This window comes from Sapajus apella, unplaced genomic scaffold (assembly GCF_009761245.1).
Source record: "Sapajus apella isolate SASKATOON/1434 unplaced genomic scaffold, GSC_monkey_1.0 scaffold211, whole genome shotgun sequence".
NCBI lineage: Eukaryota > Metazoa > Chordata > Mammalia > Primates > Cebidae > Sapajus > Sapajus apella.
The window spans coordinates 495,887-513,677 of NW_022437151.1; the positions used below are offsets into that span (position 1 = coordinate 495,887).

General features: G+C 42.0%; 1 protein-coding gene across 3 annotated transcripts; it reads right to left on the reverse strand.

Annotated features, from left to right (window-relative positions):
- Positions 1-436: 436 nt before the first annotated feature.
- ZNF879 (zinc finger protein 879) lies at positions 437-14,006 on the reverse strand. Of its 3 annotated transcripts, XM_032270463.1 has the most exons (5): positions 13,867-14,006; positions 12,754-12,821; positions 7,738-7,864; positions 7,207-7,302; positions 437-2,602 (listed from the first exon to the last, which is right to left on the reverse strand). In XM_032270463.1, exons 2-5 carry the CDS (start codon positions 12,784-12,786, stop codon positions 1,167-1,169), a joined length of 1,692 nt encoding a protein of 563 aa, XP_032126354.1. In that variant the 5' UTR covers positions 12,787-12,821; positions 13,867-14,006; the 3' UTR covers positions 437-1,166. The 3 variants fall into 3 exon arrangements, with proteins under 3 accessions (XP_032126354.1, XP_032126355.1, XP_032126357.1); XM_032270464.1 differs by lacking the exon at positions 7,207-7,302; XM_032270466.1 differs by lacking the exons at positions 7,207-7,302; positions 7,738-7,864; positions 13,867-14,006 and having other exon boundaries at positions 12,754-13,001.
- Between the last annotated feature and the right edge of the window lie 3,785 nt (positions 14,007-17,791).

The following is a 17,791-nucleotide window of genomic DNA, read 5'->3' on the forward strand; positions in this document are numbered from 1 at the left end:
TAGATGTTAGCATCTGTAAAGCCCAATAATTTTAGTTTGACTTGTGAGGGATGTATTTTTAGCTGGCTAATCTTATGATTCACATTTTAGAAATGCTGAAATGGGCTAAATCACTTGTTAAAGGATCTAAGTCCATTTTCTGGAAAAAAGAGCATCTGAACTCAGAGCCTAAGTATTTGCCCAGTGACCTTCAGAGTATGGGGAGAAAACGAACATTTTCTGACAAAGGCAAAAAAGTAGGAAGTAATGGTAAAAGTCATCTGGTTCATTTTATGTCCAGGGATGATGACCTGAGTTCCACATGTTCCTGGGCCTTCTGGTGGGTGGTAACCAGAGAACTCACAGAAGCAGGCCCAGCCTGGGAGACAAGTTGTGCTCCCATATTGGCTACAGTGTGAGATAATTTGACATTTTTCAGTAAATTGCAAAAGCAGTAGTTGTCTGACTTTTACTTACCAATTTAATATAGCAAAAGTAATCACTTTTTATGGGGAAAAACAAGTGAAATACCATGTGCTCTGACTTCAAGTGACTTTATATCTGACTCATAACAAGCAGTCAAGAAGAAAACTCAAAGGATAGTATGTCTGCATAGTTTATGGAGTGATTTTCTTCTCAGGTGAATGGCTTAGAAAGCAGAGAAACAATTCAAAGTCTTACCATGAAGTACAGAATCTGCTTTAAGACTATTAAAAACATGTTAGTGACAGTGAGGTAGCTACAGGTCACCTGTTCATGTTTCTTTTCTAAAACATTCTTTCTAGTACCACTGGCTTGCATAACAGTTTCAAAAAATAGAATCCTAGATTTATCTGAAGTCTGGATTTTATGGCTGTACTTTTACATAAACAGCAGGCTTCCCAGTGATGCTCACGAAGCTGGTAGCTGTTATCATACATCACTAGGAAATCAAATACTAACCCTGCAATCTTAAAAACTCTCAATTTCATAACTTAAGAACATATGAATAAGCATTTTACAGCAGCTTTCCTAGTATTCTTAAGGTTACCCTGCATCATGAAGTCTCCAATGTTTGATGAGGTCTAACTCTGAAGTTTTATGCACGATTAACTACTCTTCATCACTTTTTCCCCAGAATGAATTCTTTGATATTCAGTATGGAATAAGCTTCAGTTCCCACATGCATTTTATTTATACAGTTTTTCTCAATTATGTGTCCTCTGATGATTAGTAAGAGAAGAGCTCTGACTAAAAGCCTTCCCACATTCTTTACATTTATAAGGTTTTTCCCCTGTATGAATTCTCATGTGTGTCATAAGGGATGAACTCTGTCTGAAAGCTTTTCCACACACTTTACAGTTATATGGTTTCTCTCCAGTATGAATTCTCTGGTGCTGAATTAAAGCTGAGCTTTGGTTGAAGGCTTTCTCACAGTCATTACATTTATAAGGTTTTTCTCCAGTATGAATTTTTCGATGAGTATTAACGCCTGAGTGGGAACTGAAAGCTTTTCCACATTCCTTACAATTATATGGTTTCTCTCCCGTGTGAATCCTGTGGTGTATATTAAGCCGTGAAATCCAGGAGAAGGCTTTCCCACATTCATTACATTTGTAGGGTTTTTCTCCAGTGTGAATTCTTTGATGTTGTATGAGAGCTGAGCTTTGGCTAAAGGCTTTCCCACATTCTTTGCAAGCATATGGTTTCTCACCAGTGTGAATTCTCTGATGTATAATAAGAGCTGAATGATAACTGAATACTTTTCCACACTCATTACAATGAAAGGGTTTCTCTCCAGTATGAATTCGATGGTGCCTACTTAGCCGTGATATTGAAGTGAAGGCTTTCCCACACTGAGTACATTCGTATGGCTTCTCCCCAGTATGAATTCTGTGGTGCTGAATGAGAGATGAGCACTGACTGAAGGCCCTCCCACATTCATTACACTTATAGGGCTTCTCTCCTGTGTGAATTCGCTGGTGATTATTAAGAGAGGAACTACCTTTAAATGTTTTTCCACATTCCTTGCATTTATAAGGTCTCTCTCCAGTATGCATTCTCTGGTGTCCAATAAGAGATGTGGTGAAACTGAAGGCTTTTCCACATTCACTACATATATATGGTTTCTCTCCCGTATGAACCCTCAAGTGCTGAGTTAGGGATGAGCTTTGGCTGAAGGCTTTCCTACATTCCTTACATTTATAGAGCTTCTCTCCAGTATGGATTCTCTGGTGTTTACTCAGGGAGGAACTGTGGAGGAAGATTTTCCCACAGATATTACATTTATAACATTTACGCACTGTGTTAACTCCCAGTTGTTTAAAGAGAACTGAATACTGCTGTGAACGGGGTTTCCTTCCTCTGGAAACTATTCTAGGTTTTCTAATAAGTGATGATTTTAGACCAAGGTTTTTCCCAAGTTCAATACCTTTAAAGCTCCTCTCCTTCATGTAGACTTTTCTGATGCTAACTAACATTTTCCTGAAAAGTTTGTTCTTTTTGCCTTGTTGCTTCTCTAACTTATCTTCGTGTATGTAGGTTTTCTCCAACTTGAAGTCAAATGGGCCATCAATTATAAGTTTTTTCATGACTTCCTGATTTTCTTCTTCAGAAACTATGGTTTCAAACAAGCTCTCCCATCCTAAAATAGACAAAACATGTAAGTCTTTCTTGCACTAATAAAAAAAAGTGACATAAAAACATATAAGGATAGTTAAAAAAATAGAGCCTTGAAATCTTAGGAAAGGAAGCAAAAAAGAAGAGGAGGCAGGAAGCAAATTGACAGATGTGTGGGTGGGAAGGGTCTGAAGAAACCTACATGTAGGTGGGCTGAGGAACTTGGGGGGACAACAGGAGGAGCCAGATTTGAACTATTAACAAAGCATAGCTCACTAGCGTATGAGGCCTTTCTGAGACAGCCCATGTCATTACTCAGCTTCATCTTCCAGGGCAGTCACCAGTGCACTCAGGTAAATCCCAATGGAAAACTGCAGAGAGGCTATAAATGAAAGAGAATAGCTCTGCAAAACACAGGGTCTCAAGCAGTGCTACTCTAGGCCTCCTCAGAGGGCTGTAAATAATGGCATTCACTTAAGCAATATTTACTGAGTGCGTACTGTGTGCTACACAAAGGTCAACAGTCTGGGAATGACAGGGCACAAGCCAGACAAGGGCAGACTCTCAAGGCTTACATTCTAGCAGTGTGGTACAGACAATGACCAAGTGCTGTGTAATAAGAGTGAATAGGCTATTTTAAACCAGGTGATGAGAAAACGAAATTAAAGATGAGATATAAATAACAAGCACTGGCCAGGCAAAAATGTGAATGTGGGTATAAAGGTGATTCCAGTCAGAATGAATAGTAACACAAAGGTCCTAGGCAGGAATAAGCCTCCTGTGTTCCAGGACACACAGCAGTCCATGGTAGCTGAAGCAGGGTGAACAAGGGGGAAGTGTCACCAATTAGGAAAAGAGGTGGACCAGGCTGTATCATGGAGAGTTTTCTAGGATACAGAAAGATACTGGAATTTCATCAGCATTACTGAGGGCCAGAAAGGACATGACACAACATGGTTTTGTTTAAAAAGGATCACTCTGGTTGCTGTGTGAAAAACAAACTGTAATGGGGCCAGGGAGAAAGAGAACAAGGGCAGCTGCAGAACAGTACTCTTCCTGGAGGAAGATGGTGGTGGCTGGCACTGTCATGTGACGATAAGAGATGGAAAGAGGTGGGCATATTTGGGATGTTCTGCAAGTAGCACTGGCAGGTACCTTCACCTACGAATAGAGCACAGAGGCAATGAAAAAGGGGACTCAAGGATGACTCCTATTTTTTGGTCAGGGGCAGCTCAATGGACACCAGTGCCATTATCATGATATTGAGGAATAAAAGAACATTCTTGAGAATAATTTTTTGTCCACCTTTTTGGTTACTTAAGATACGGTATAAGAAATGGAATCACTGATTCAAAAGAAATGAATGTATTTTATAAAAGAGCTTTTATTTTCTTAACTACAAAAGAAATATATAATCATTATAAGAAAAACAGAAAACTATTAAAATGAACATACAGCTTACCCATAAATACATCATGCAATTGTAATCACTATTATATGTGGGATGTAGCTCACCAGAATTTTCTGCATATTAAAAATCACTTTTAATTAAAAAATAAAAATGGGCTGAAATTAAGCTTCCTTTACCCTCATTTCACTTAAAAATCATGAGTTTCTCTCCATATCAATAAATGTAATCTTTTTTTTTTTTTTTTTTTTTCTTTTTTGAGACAGAGTCTCACACTGTCACCAGGCTGGAATGCAGTGGCATGATCTCAGCTCATTGCAACCTCCATCTCCTGGGTTCAAGCAATTCTCCTGCCTCAGCCTCCCGAGTAATTGGGATTACAGGCACCCACAACCACGCCCAGCTAATTTTTGTATTTTTAGTAGATATGGGATTTTACCATATTGGCCAGGCTAGTCTTCAACTCCTGACCTCAGGTGATCCGCCCATCTCAGCCTCCCAGAGCGCTGGTATTACACAGGTGAACCACCACTGTCTGGCCAACATCATCATTTTAATGGCTACATAGTATGTCCAATGCATGAACACATCATCATCTAATAAATCACTTTTTGAGAGTCATTTAGTCTCCTCCTTTTGTGGCAGTGATGCCTCATGTTGTAATAAACATTCTTTTACAACATCATTGTAACTCTGCACAGTTATCTGTGCAGAAATTATCTTCAGATAAATTTCTAGACTTGGAATTGATTTTTTTTTTTTTTTTTTTTTGAGGTAGAGTCTCACTCCGTCGCCTAGGCTGGAGTGCAGTGGCACAATCCGGGCTCACTGCAACCTCCACCTCCTGGGTTCAAGCAGTTCTCTGCCTCAGCCTCCCAAGTAGGTGGGACCACAGGTGCCCGCCACCACACCTGGCTACATTTTTGTATTTTTAGTAGAGACAGGGTTTCACCATCTTGGCCAGGCTGGTCTTGAACTCCCAACCTTAAGATCCACCTGCCTTTGCCTCCCAAAGTGCTGAGATTACAGGTGTGAGCCACCACACCCAGCCAGAATTGATTTTAATAAAGCCAGACCATTTTCAGAAAGACTGTACGAGTTGCAGTCCCATTAATAATACTGCTTATCACCCACAGCAGGGGCAAAACATCAGATATATATTTCTTAATCCTTGGTAATTTAATAAGGGAAAAATGGTAACTCGTACTTTGTTTGAATTTCACTGACTTTAATTTAATGAAGTTGAACAGTGTTTCAAAAACTCCCTTGTGGATTTTTAACCCACAGGCCTTGCCTTTTCAATCACAATACTCATGGGTTTGTACTGTGATGATTTACTCTCAGCACCTTTGTCTCTTTATATTATGCCTTTGTAGTCCCATAACCATCTTAGCAATATTAATAACAGGGAAAAACTGGAAACTAAAATTTCCAAAAGGAAGATTGTTTAATTATCTTAATATACAATACAGTCCTTTCAATGAGGTAGGTCTCTATTCACTGAGGGCTGAATAACTGAAGGACATTCACAATTAAAAACAGGCTTGAGAACCAACTCTATAATCAATCTTTCTGTGTCTCTCTCTATGTCTGTTTCTCACACACATACACATTGAAACAAATATTCACACAGTTTGAATGGATAAGAAACAATAATTGATCATAGTTGATAAAATTCCAGGTGACTTGTTCTTGCTCTTCTGTTTTTACAATAGCATGTAGAATTTGTACAAATTTAAAATAATTAATTTTTTTAAATGCTTGTAAAACACTGACAATTTGGTAACAATGATTTATTTGCCAACCAGAAAGCTCAGAGTGAAATTTGAAACTCATTTATAGCTACCATTCTGGTTCTTACTACACATGTATTTATTTTCTAAATTTCTGACTGAATTTCTATTTTGTTATATCACCACTGTTGCAGTCAATTACCTTGCATTGTTGGTAGAGTGTGGCAGAAACAAAAGATCTCTGAAATGAAAGAAAGGACTGAATCTTCAAAGCAAAGGGCCCAGTAAAGTGCCAAAAAACAAAGTAAAAAACTACTCTTTAATACAACCTAATGAAAAGTCTGAATTCCAAAGATAACGAAGATCTCCTATAAGATTCCAAAGAGAAGACAGAAAAAACAAACAAGTTACCGATACAGGAAATAGAATCGGACCAATGGGATTATTTGTCAGCAGCACTCCATGCCCAGAGAGTAGAGCAGTTTGGACAACACTAACATGGAAAAAAAAAAATGGATGCCAGAGTTCTAGATCCAAAACACAAATCTCAGAGAGAAAAAAACAACTGATTTTAGACATGTACAGATATTGCACATATGAGCCTTTCTGTAAAACATTACTCCAGAAAATATTCTAGTGAAACCAAAGGGAACAATATGAAGACAGAGCTGATGAATGGAAATCCAAAAGTGAACTGAGCCAGAAAGCCACACCCTGTCCAGGTGAGAAATAAACACTAGGCAAGTGGTAAAGCCCAAGAGAGGCCTCCTCCACTGCCAGAAACACACACAAAATTCAGGGGAGAATGAATAGGGAAGCTTATGATGCAGTCATCTTAAGGGGTCAAGCAGGACTCAGTGACATGCCTTAGGAGCCAGGATCTGGGACACATTATTTTCTACATTTTCACAGAAAAGAGAAGAATGGCATGATGAGTATGTGGAAGCCCACATAAATTCTGTAACTGTTACCGTTTGTTACATCTTCTTTCCCTCTTTCATGTATGTAAATACATACACATATATCTGTTTTTTTTCCCCTGCTGAACCATGTATAGTAATGTCACACCAAAGAAATAAAAGCAAAAGATGGTTCCAAGATGAAATTATGAGGGTTGTAGTGATTTAAAAAAAAATGTAGTGTATGTTCAAGCCACTAAGGAAAATAATTTAGGAAAAGAATCAATCCAGTAAAAGCAAAGAAAAAGGAAGATAAAAGAACAATAAACTTTTACACATGATATACTGTATTACATATTCTGCAAATTACAAGACATTTGAAAACAGTTCAACCCATGTTGGGAGAATTCAACCCTCCTCTGAACCTGATGGATCAAGTAATCAAAAAAGCAGAGAGAAAGGATCTGCCTTCCCAGCATTCCCAACTGACCTGGCACATCAGGAAGACCCTTAAGCACAGCCTCCTTAAGCATTGTGTCCTGGCAGTCAGAAAATGTTATGCCCATCTCCCAATTACTCTGTCACTCACCCAGATGTATGCCTTGGGGAACTCCACTCTCCACCATCCAGGGGTCTTCCCCTTGCTCTAAGTGGGAGATGACCTTTGGCTTGGAAAAGAGAATCCCTGTTCATGAACAAGAAAGAGACATGAGTGGCCATCACGGCATGCAGGTCCAGCCCGAGAGTGCCCAGGGCAGAGGGGCAGTACCAGGAAGGAGGAGGTCTGTTCTGAGAGGGGCTTAAAATTGGGCTCCTAGAGGACGATCAGGAGGTGGTCTCAGGAAGAAAATTAGTCCTCTGGTTGTGCACTCCTCTCAGCAAGAACATCTTCTGGGGCTCAGGGAACAGAGCTCAGTGGGCAGAAGACAGGAAAAGCAGAGAAAAGATGCCCTTCATCGGCTTTACTAAGCCAAGGTCACTCAGTACAAAAAAGGGAATGGCAATGGCCACACTTGGAGCCTGCCTGTGGGCTGACTTGGCCAAGCTCTCCAAATGCGCCCCCTGGAGAGTGCTAAGGTGCTCTTGTGGCAGATTCTGCATCAGGAGGAAAGCTCCTTACCCAGTGAGACCAGGCTGCTGTAGTTCTCCAGCATCACCTCCCTGTACAAGGCTCTCTGGGCACAGTCCAAGTGCAACCACTCGTCTGGGCTGAAGAATACGGCCACATCCCTGAATGTCACAGACTCCTGGAAGGCAAACCCATTCCTGCTCACCCAGGACCATCCCCACAATGGGACAACTGAGAAGCAACCCTGTCACAACTTAGGGTTCTAAGTATTTCAAGTATTTCTGGACAACTTTTCAGTTACCAAGCACATGTTTATCATTTACCATAGTGAGTGAAACACTGTCCCCTTGGGAAGCCTCAACACAGAGGCCAAACAAGATAAGCCCTTGAAAATCATGAAACAAAATCAGAGCAAGAAAACACTGAACTTTAGATTTGGAAATGTCCAATCACCTAGACCAAACTCTCATTACAGGTGACACTTGGAGTCAAGTTTTGGAAGGAGGCACCAGCACATTCACGTAGGGAGGTATAGGTGGAACACCACCTGGCTTGCCTGGAAGGGCAGTCACTGAGTCCTAGTTCTGCCTCAACTTTGGCCATCTCTGAGTCCTGGGAAAGAGGACACAGTAGGGAAGGCTATGAGAATGTCCCAGGCATGGCTGTGCCAGGAAAGGTCCCAGGTGGTGGGCCACATAACCTTTCAGGTCAGAGGAGGCTATGGTCAGGAGTCTCCCTCCCCACCCAGAAGCTCCTGTTCTTCTACCTCTCCTCCTTCAGTGGATGGCGTGTCACTGCTCTGAACTAGGGCCACCTCCCCTTCTTTCCGTATTGAGAGTCATCTTGGCTGGGCACAGTTGCTCGTGCCTATAATCCCAGCACTTTGGAAGGCCAAGGCAGAAGGATTACTTTGGAGCCTAGGAGTTCAAGACCAACCTGGGCAACATAGGGAGACCCCAACTCTGCACAAAATAAAATGTTTTTAATTAGTTGGGTGTGGTGGCATGTCCCAGTTATTCAGAAGGCTGAGGCAGAAAGCTTGCCTGAGCCCAGGAGGTCAAGGCTGCAGTGACATGTGATCACACCACTGCACTCCAGCCTGGGCAACAGAGTAAGATCCTGTCCCTTAAAAAACAAAACAAAAAAAGAAGAATCATCTTCTTAAAAAAGCTTATTAGAAAATTATAAAAGATCAATAAGCAAAAGAACAAGAAGTGTTCATCTAACTTTCTACCACCAGAAAAAGTTAACTTTTTGCTATGTCTCTTCAAATGATTTCCATGCAAATATGGTTCTATATTTAAATAAAAATAAAACTACATTATACAAATAATTGCATCCTAGTCATCACTGTTTACATGCTGCCCAGTATTTCACTGTATGGATGATCAAGTTTCTTTAACTCACCTAGTAGTGGATGTTTAGGTTGTTTCTACTTTGTTAATACTCTAAAAATGCTGAATTGCATATCCTGTACATCATCAGAAAGGCATACAAAGCTTATTTCCTTCAGACTCATTTCTAGAGGTGTGTTAGGTCACAGCTTCTTTCTCTTTACCATCTCCAAGGTTTGTCCCCATAAAACCAGGAAAGGGATTGAAAAGCCAGGCACATTCCCTGACTTGTAAGGGCAAAGGCAAAATAAAAATCAGGCTGGATTCTCCCTATTGGAAATAAGGGAAAAGATATTTTCCATCATCCTCTTCTCTTTTACAATTTCTTTCTTTTTCCTGTTGAAATGTATGTAAGTCATTTTAATGGCTAGTCACTTGCCAGTCTCACAACTCAGGAAAATTTCCTCAAGAAACTGGTAGCCATCTCTGAATTTCATCATAAAGGAAGATATTCAAAGAACAGATGCCATTAGGCTGAGGTGGCTCTAACACCCTGGATTCCTAACAAATGAAACTAAAGCTCAGCCAATCGGAAGCACACTCACTGAGCACGAGTTACAGTATAGGAACTGTGCAAGAGACACAGTCCAAATCAAAAACTGCTCAAACTTTCACCAAATAGTTTCTTTGCTCTGCCTCCTCATCTACCCTGTAAATGCTTTTCCCTTTCCTCCTTTGGTCAGATCCCAGAACCTCTTCTGGTTTAGAGCTGCCCAATGTGTGCCCAAATAAACTCTAACATTTTAATATACCAAAGTTTACTTCTTAACAAAGAAAACAGCCAATCTCCCAGTTTCCTGGGAAGAGATGGACTTAACTTGTCACTGACTCCAAACTGCAAAACCTACCCAATTCATTGGGTTGTATTCACTTAGATATAAAAGTTTTCTGTCTTTGCAATCTCTTTAGTGAATTGCCTGTGATGTGTATCACAATTGGGTTTAATAATTCTTCAATAATAAAATTTCTTTCTTTTCTACATTTGTGGAGAGGTTTTCTGGGTTGGAAGATTATGCTCTTAATCGTATTTCCCCAACAACATCAATGATACCGAGTAGGTGCCACAAAAAGGCACAGAATGGAAGAAACCACTGTGGTCCAGGAGGCTTCTCAACTCAGGGATGGCTCTCTTCCCCAAATCTGCCCCCAAATCATGGCCTAAGCTATGATTTCCTCTAGATGCCTTCCATTCACCAGCTATACAAGCCTGGTGCCACCGTATGAACCCAATATCACACACTATTAGTGAGTTTCTGAAACTACAACTGCTGATAAGGGAGTTTCTCTGATCTTTCTAGAAAAGCACCTGGACCCTTATCATCCAACACAGCCATGCAGCACATAACAACAGAGATACAGTCTAAGAAATGTGTTAGGCAATTTCATTGTGGTATAAACATCACATGGTGTTACTTACAGGATCCTAGACAATATGGCCTATTGCTCCCAGGCTATAAACCTGTACTGCATGTTACAGTACTGAATAGTATAGGCAATTGTAACACAATGTTATGTGTGTATCTAAACACAGAAAAGGTAAAAATACAGTATAAAAATCATACATCTTGTAAAAACAAAATAACACTTCAGAACCTTCCCAATTTATGACACCAAGGGAAAAAAGTTAAGCCTGGAAACTGAGTTATATAATATGGTTGTTTGCCTTTGGTTCATGACAATTGCTTCCTGACCTTTGTGTTGAGACATTACACATTAATCCGACTCCCTGTGCTTTCCTCAAAAATAAATGATGGTGGTAACAGAGACCCTGGTGATTGTTACCTCCTTACAATGTTAAGCAAGCCCACGAGTGTAATCAATAGCAGGCAATCAACCCCTAAATGTGTATGCTAGCTTCTGTGTGATAGCACCCGTATGCTACCACCTCAGTTTTAATCTATATAAATTATCCCTTTTCCGCACACCAGCACTAATCACTATTCTTTGGTGTCTGTGTGTGTGTCCCCCGACGGCTGCCTTCACACTTTGCGCTTAAATAAACTCTTAACTGGATCCTGAGCCTTTTGATTATTTTAGGTTGACAATCTGCATAGGTAACTTGCCACAAATGGAGCCTGCAGGACTGGAATTTACTCTGGGTGAGTGAGTCAGTGGTGAGTGAAAGCCTAGGACATTTCTGTACACTCCTGTAGACTTTATAAACACCATATACTTAGGCTGCACAAAATTTATCTTAAAAAATAAAGTAACCGTGCTACAACAACAGTTATGACATCATAAAGGATAAAAATGTTCAGCTCTATTATAATCTTATGGGACCACCCTCAATGCTCCCTGGATTGACTGTACTTCCATATTTTTATTAGTCCTCAGTTCCTTGAGGGCAATCTCGGCTTACTGCAACCTCTGCCTCCCGGGTTCAAGAGATTCTCCTGCCTCAGCCTCCTGAGTAACTGCGATTACAGGTGTGCACCACCAACCACCATGCCCACCACTCCTGGCTTTTTTTTTTTTTTTTTTTTTTTTGAGATGGAGTCTCACTGAGCCACCCAGGCTGGAGTGCAGTGGCATGATCTCCACTCAGTGCAACCTCCACCTGCTGGGTTCAAGTGATTCTCCTGCCTCAGCCTCCAAAGTAGTTGGGATTACAGGCATACATCACCATGCTCAGCTAATTTTTGTATTCTTAGTAGAGATGAGGTTTTACCATATTGGTCAGGCTGGTCTCTAACTCCCGACCTTAAGTGATCCCCTGGCCTTGACCTCCCCAGGTGCTGGGAATACAAGGCCTCTCTTTTTCAAATTCCCAGTGTTAGAAAGGAATTATTTGACTCCTCCATGTCTTTGTCCTCCACAGGACAAAAACATACCTGGATCTTTCACAAAGCTCTGGGAGTGGCAATGGCATGGGGCTGGAGCTCCATGACATTCTTTGTCAAAAAGTGTAAGACTGGGGGCTGGGTGCCGTGGCTCAAGCCTGTAGTACCAACACTTTGGGAGTCTGAGGCGGGCGGATTGCCTGAGGTCAGGAGTTCAAGACCAGCCTGGCCAACATAGTGAAACCCAGTCTCTACTAAAAATGTAAAAATTTGACAGGCATAATGGCACATGCCTGTTGTCCCACCTACTTGGGAGGCTAAGGCAGGAGAATCGCTTGAACCTGGGAGATAGAGATCGCAGTGAGCCAAGATCGCACCACTGCACTCCAGCCTGGGCAACACAGCAAAACTCCATCTCCAAAAAAAAAAAAAAAAAAAAAAAGGTATGAGATTGGGCAGGCACAGTGGCTCACGCCTGTAATCCCAGCACTTTGGGAGGCCAAGGAAGACAGACTGCTTGAACTCAGAAGTTTGAGAGCAGTCTGGGCAACATGGGGGAAACCCTGTCTCTACAAAAAGTACAAAAATTAGCTGAGCATGGTGGTGTGCACCTGTAGTCCCAGCTACCAGGGAGGCTGAGGCTGCAGTGAGCCATGTTCATGCCAATGCATTCCAGCCTGGGTGATAAAGTGAGACCCAGTCTCAGAAAAAAAAAAAAAATGTATGAGACTGGCTCTGAAACGAGGGAAACCTCTTCCTTCCAGAGTTCCTTGGCTACCAAGGCCTCCAGTCCTTCCCTGAGCTTCACTGGGTAGAGAAGCTCAACAACAGATGAACAAGTTTATCACTCTATACCCTCAAGGCACTTCAAGCGAAAAGAAGCCTTCACTCACCTGTACCTCGGCTGGCAGCAAACTCCTTGCCATTTCTCCCTCCCTGCTGCCCCTCTTGGAAAAGGCACCTGGAATGGAGAAACAATCTGTGAGGTCTTTTCATCCCACCTGCAGGCCCACACTCATTAGGCAAGACCAGGTCAGAAGGCACAAGCTGAGCAACTGCAGAGAAGGAGCCTGGCACTGCCCAGGGAAGAGGGGCCCTGAGCCTGGCCACCTAAACCAGTGTGGGCAGCAGGACACAGTCACTGGGCCTGCTACCTTACCACCATGCTTTATGATAAAGACGAATGGAGCAAAGGGAATGAAGACCACCTGCCGTGCACTAGCAGGGTCAAGGGCACAATCAGGCAAGGCTCATCCAGATGCTGAAGTTAACAGGAAATGACACAATATTCCACACATCTGCTGTTGGATGTTGTTCAATACGAAAAGCAGCAGTTGAAGAACTGACGCCCTTTTTAGGAACAGCCAACCAAAAATTAGTCCTCTTTTCTTCTTCTTTTAAGTTTTACTTTCGTTATCAAAACTGCTTAAAGGAAGCGTTACTCATTCTTCCCACCCCCAAAAAACAAGGGCTCAAGAGAATAACATAACTGGCTACAAATGGATTTAAAATTTAGAGAAATGGGAAGTAACTTAGCAAGTGGACAAGGTTATACGTAGTAAATAAAAAAGGAAATAGTTAAATCACTCTAGGACTGACTGTGTAGGAAAACACTGCCAAACGAGCAACACTGCCGAAAACGAGTAAATGTAAAGTTTAAACTCCTGGAAACGGTGTGGAGGTAAAGTTAAACCCACAAACGCTAAGAACGGAAAACTGCCCCGAGGGCTCCGGACCCTGAATCGAGGCGGCGTTCTGCAGTTTCTTTTCTGGGGCCGTTTCCCCCGGAGTCCGGCCCAGGCTGCTGCCCAGGAGCCCGGCGGTGGCGGCGCGCTCTCCCGGCCTCCGCAGGGCCCTTCCCAGGCGACGCCCCCTCCGGGGCCAGCTTCACCTGCCGAGGCCGCAGCGGCTGGGACGCCTGGAGCCCAGGCTCAGCGGACACGCGCAGCAGGCAGCCCTCGTCCTGGTCCGGCCGCTGCAGCAGCATGCCACGGGCCCGCCCTCACCTGCAGCCTATACCCGGGCCCGCCGCGGCGGGGCCGCGCAGCTCCACACCGCACAGGAGGCGAGCGGATAGCCTAGCTCCGAGACGTTTCCCGTCGCCGCCGCCAGCCGCCAGCCGCCGGGCTCAACTGCGCCTGCGCGTCGGAGAGCCGAAGGTTTTTCCCCGGCTGAACCACCAGCGCTTGTCTCTCCGGACTTCATTTCCCAGACGTCGCCGCGGCACCACTCCCTACGGTGTCCAAGAGGAAACCACAGCCCCGAGACCGGAGAACGCGGTCGGGCTGGAGTTCAAGAAGGCTGAAGCCGAGTCCCTCAGCTTGGGCTCCTTCGCAGGTGGTGAGAGAATCATTACAGTCCCTTCTGCAATTTTAATTAGAAAGAAATTATGTCTAAATTTTGTAATATTTACATATTTACTGGCACTCAGAGTAAAACAAAAGCATAAACCCAGTATTTCCCTCATCATGATACTCACTTCTTTTGAAGTGACTTCTTTAAATCGTAAAATAAACCCCGTCTCCCAGCGCTATCATCACAACTGCATCTTCAGTGACTGGCACTGGACACACCAAATACTATGTGCTCAGTAAGTGTTGGTTTTTAAAATATCAAACATTAGGGTTTACAGAGACAACCCTAAACACAAAGGGTACTTGAAGATAGAAAATGCAGAGGTGAACTAAGAGATGTCAGGAAGATAGTATGAAAAAGTAATCTTGGATCACGATGTTACAATAATACAAAGATCATTTCAAAGTAAAAATAATTAAATTGAATAAAATGGGATGTTTATACTGATACAAGAAAATAATGCACATCACTAATCATTAGGGAAATGCAGATCAAACCTCCACTGAGATTTCACACTCATTAGGATGGCTATTATAAAATTTTAGGAAAAAAGAAAACCAGAAAACAATCCTTGTGCATTAGTGGTGGGAATGTAAAATGGTACGGCTGTGCTGGAAAACGATATGGAAATTCCTCAAAAAAATTAAATATAGAATTAACACATGGTCTGGCAATTCCATTTCTGGACCATATGTTATTTCTATGTTTAAATATTATTTTAAACGAAAAAAGATATAACAGTTATAGATGATTATTGGCAAAACAACATAGCATTGAGATTTACAAAATAAAAGTAAGGCAGCGAACCTCCCTTCTTCTGTTAATATTCCTTAAAGTAACCCCAAACACATATATATGTAATTTTCAAAGGAGCAAATTTCATACAACTCTAGAAAAATACCATCAAAATACCAGAAATTGAGAAAACATCTGGAAGACATGCAGGAGATAGGTGTTCTGAGATCCAAAATCTAATAAAAAGATTCAGAAGAAGAAAGCAGAGAAAATGGGGAGGGGGGAAATGATAACAAATAGATTACCTATAGAGATATAGCCGAAAACACATTCAAGCTGAGGAAGGCCTGAGTCTTCAGATTAAATAAAATGTAAGGTGTTTAACATCATGAATGAGCCAGGGTAGGGATGGACCATAAAAAATACATCCTCGATGAAATATCAGAACTTTGAAGATAAACAGAAACCCCTAAAAGTGACCAGAAAAGATGGAATAAAAGGTTGCCATATGTTATTTGCTACAAGTAATAGAAGATGAAACTGTTCAAATTGGCTGAAATGAATAAGGCATAGCAAGAAATCACTGGAGCCAACTCCAGCTACAGAAGAATCAGTGGTTCTGTGATGTCATCAAAAACCAGGTTTTGGCCGGGCACGGTGGCTCACACCTGTCATCCCAACACTTTGGGAGGCCAAGGAGGGCGGATCACCTGAGGTTAGGAGTTTGAGACCAGCGTGGCCAACATGGTGAAACCCCACCTCTACTAAAAATATGAAAATTGGCCGGGCGCCGTGGCTCAAGCCTGTAATCCCAGCACTTTGGGAGGCCGAGGCGGGTGGATCACGAGGTCAAGAGATCGAGACCATCCTGGTCACCATGGTGAAACCCCGTCTCTACTAAAGATACAAAACATTAGCTGGGCATGATGGTGCGTGCCTGTAATCCCAGCTACTCAGGAGGCTGAGGCAGGAGAATTGCCTGAACCCAGGAGGCAGAGGTTCTGGTGAGCCGAGATCGCGCCATTACACTCCAGCCTGGGTAAGAAGAGCGAAACTCCATCACCATAAAAAAAAAAAAAAAAAAAAAAAAAAAAAAGGAAAAACAGGTTTCTTCCTTTTCTCCACCCTGATCCTCAGGAGCTAGTTGTGATGCAGCTATGTAAACAAAATCAAGTTTCTGTTGAGAATTAGGAAAGGGAGAGGAAATTGAGAAAGGGGAGAAGCAAGAATGTCCACTACTCTAGGCGAACCAAAGGTGCAGCTGACATCAGACTTCTCAGCATCATGGATTCTAGAAGATGGTGTGGAGCAATGTCCTCAGATTTCAAACAAAATAATTTGGAATTTAAATAGAACACTATCAATTCCGTGAATACTGTAACCTTCCAACCTTGCATTGGATTGTGTGTGAAGCAAAGGCATTTGGAAGATTAATGTATTTACATCGATTCCAATCCATAGAATATCTCTGATAGAATTAATTAATGTAATTCATTTAAAAAAAAAAAAAGAAAGAAAGAAAGAAAGAAGAATCCAGCTGGGCACAGTGACTCACACCTGTAGTCCCAACACTTTGAGAGGCCAATGTGGGTGGATGGCTTGAGCTCAGGAATTCGAGACTAGCCTGGGCAACATAGTGAAACCCCATCTCTCGCCCTGCCAAAAAAATAATTAGCCAGGCGTGGTGGTGCATGCCTGTGGTCCCAGCTACTGGGGATGGGAGTGAGGTACTGAGGTGGGAGAATCACTTGAGCCAGGGAGGTGGAAATAGCAGAAAGCCAAAAGTCCACCACTGCACTCACAGAGTGAGACCAGTGAGCCGAAATCTTACCACTGCACTCCAGCCTGGGCAAGAGTGAGACCCTGTCAAAAGAGAGAAAGGGAGGAAGGGAAGAAGGGAGGAAGGGAGGAAGGAAGGAAGGAAGAAAGGAGGGAAGGAAGGAAGGAAGGAATCCAAGATAGTAAAACTTGCATGGATGATTACAAGAAACTGTAGTAAGTAAATAAGTAAATTAATAAGTAAAACGTATCTGAGTCAAAATAATTCTTAAGGCATATTGTGAAGGTAATTTAATAACACGATGAAAAACCCAGATGATTACAAAAGAGAGTGACAGTGAAGAAATAGAAAATATGATAGCATGCTAAGTTTCTTATCTTATTCAGGGGAATAGAGATAGATACCAATTAACTTTACATGTATATCATTTTTATGTTTAAATATGTATGTTAAATATTTATAAGAAGGCACTGAGCAAATAGAAGCCTGATATGACTTTGTAACCAGCCCTAGAGTAATCTAAGCTACATTTGATATCCTTACTAATAGTAAAAGATTATTGTTTTTAAAATATTTTTAATAATAAAAATACTATTTTTTTTGAGACAGAATCTCACTCTGTCACCCAGGCTGGAGTGCAGGGGCTCAATCTTGGCTCATTGCAACCTCCGCCTCCCGAGTTAAAGCAATTCTCCTGCCTCAGCCTCCCGAGTAGCTGGGATTATAGGCACATGCCACCACACCTGGCTAATTTTTGTATATTTAGTAGAGATGAGGTTTCACCATGTTGGCCAGGCTGGTCTCAATTTCCTGACCTCATGATCCGCCCACCTCAGCCTCCCAAAGTGCTGGATTACAGGCGTGAGCAACCTCGCCTGGCCAAAAATATTATATTGATAAATTCAAATGTATATACATATTACAGGATAAAGAAAATAAACAAATACATTAATGTCAATAGCCAAGATTTTCAGAGTAAGCAAGAAGAAACACAAAGAAAATTTATTCAAAGTTAAGTGAAAAGCCTATTGTTTAATATTTGAATTGAAAATATCAACAAT

What these genes read in the sequence shown, in the direction of transcription:
- ZNF879 (XM_032270463.1), bottom strand. Translation starts at nt 12,786, where the DNA reads ATGGCAAGGAGTTTGCTGCCAGCCGAGGTACAG. An exon ending in TGCTGCCAGCCGAGGTACAG is followed by an intron (nt 7,865 to 12,753) that starts GTGAGTGAAGGC and finishes TTTGCCTTCCAG; the next exon opens with GAGTCTGTGACATTCAGGGA. An exon ending in CAGCAGCCTGGTCTCACTGG is followed by an intron (nt 7,303 to 7,737) that starts GTAAGGAGCTTT and finishes GTTCATGAACAG; the next exon opens with GGATTCTCTTTTCCAAGCCA.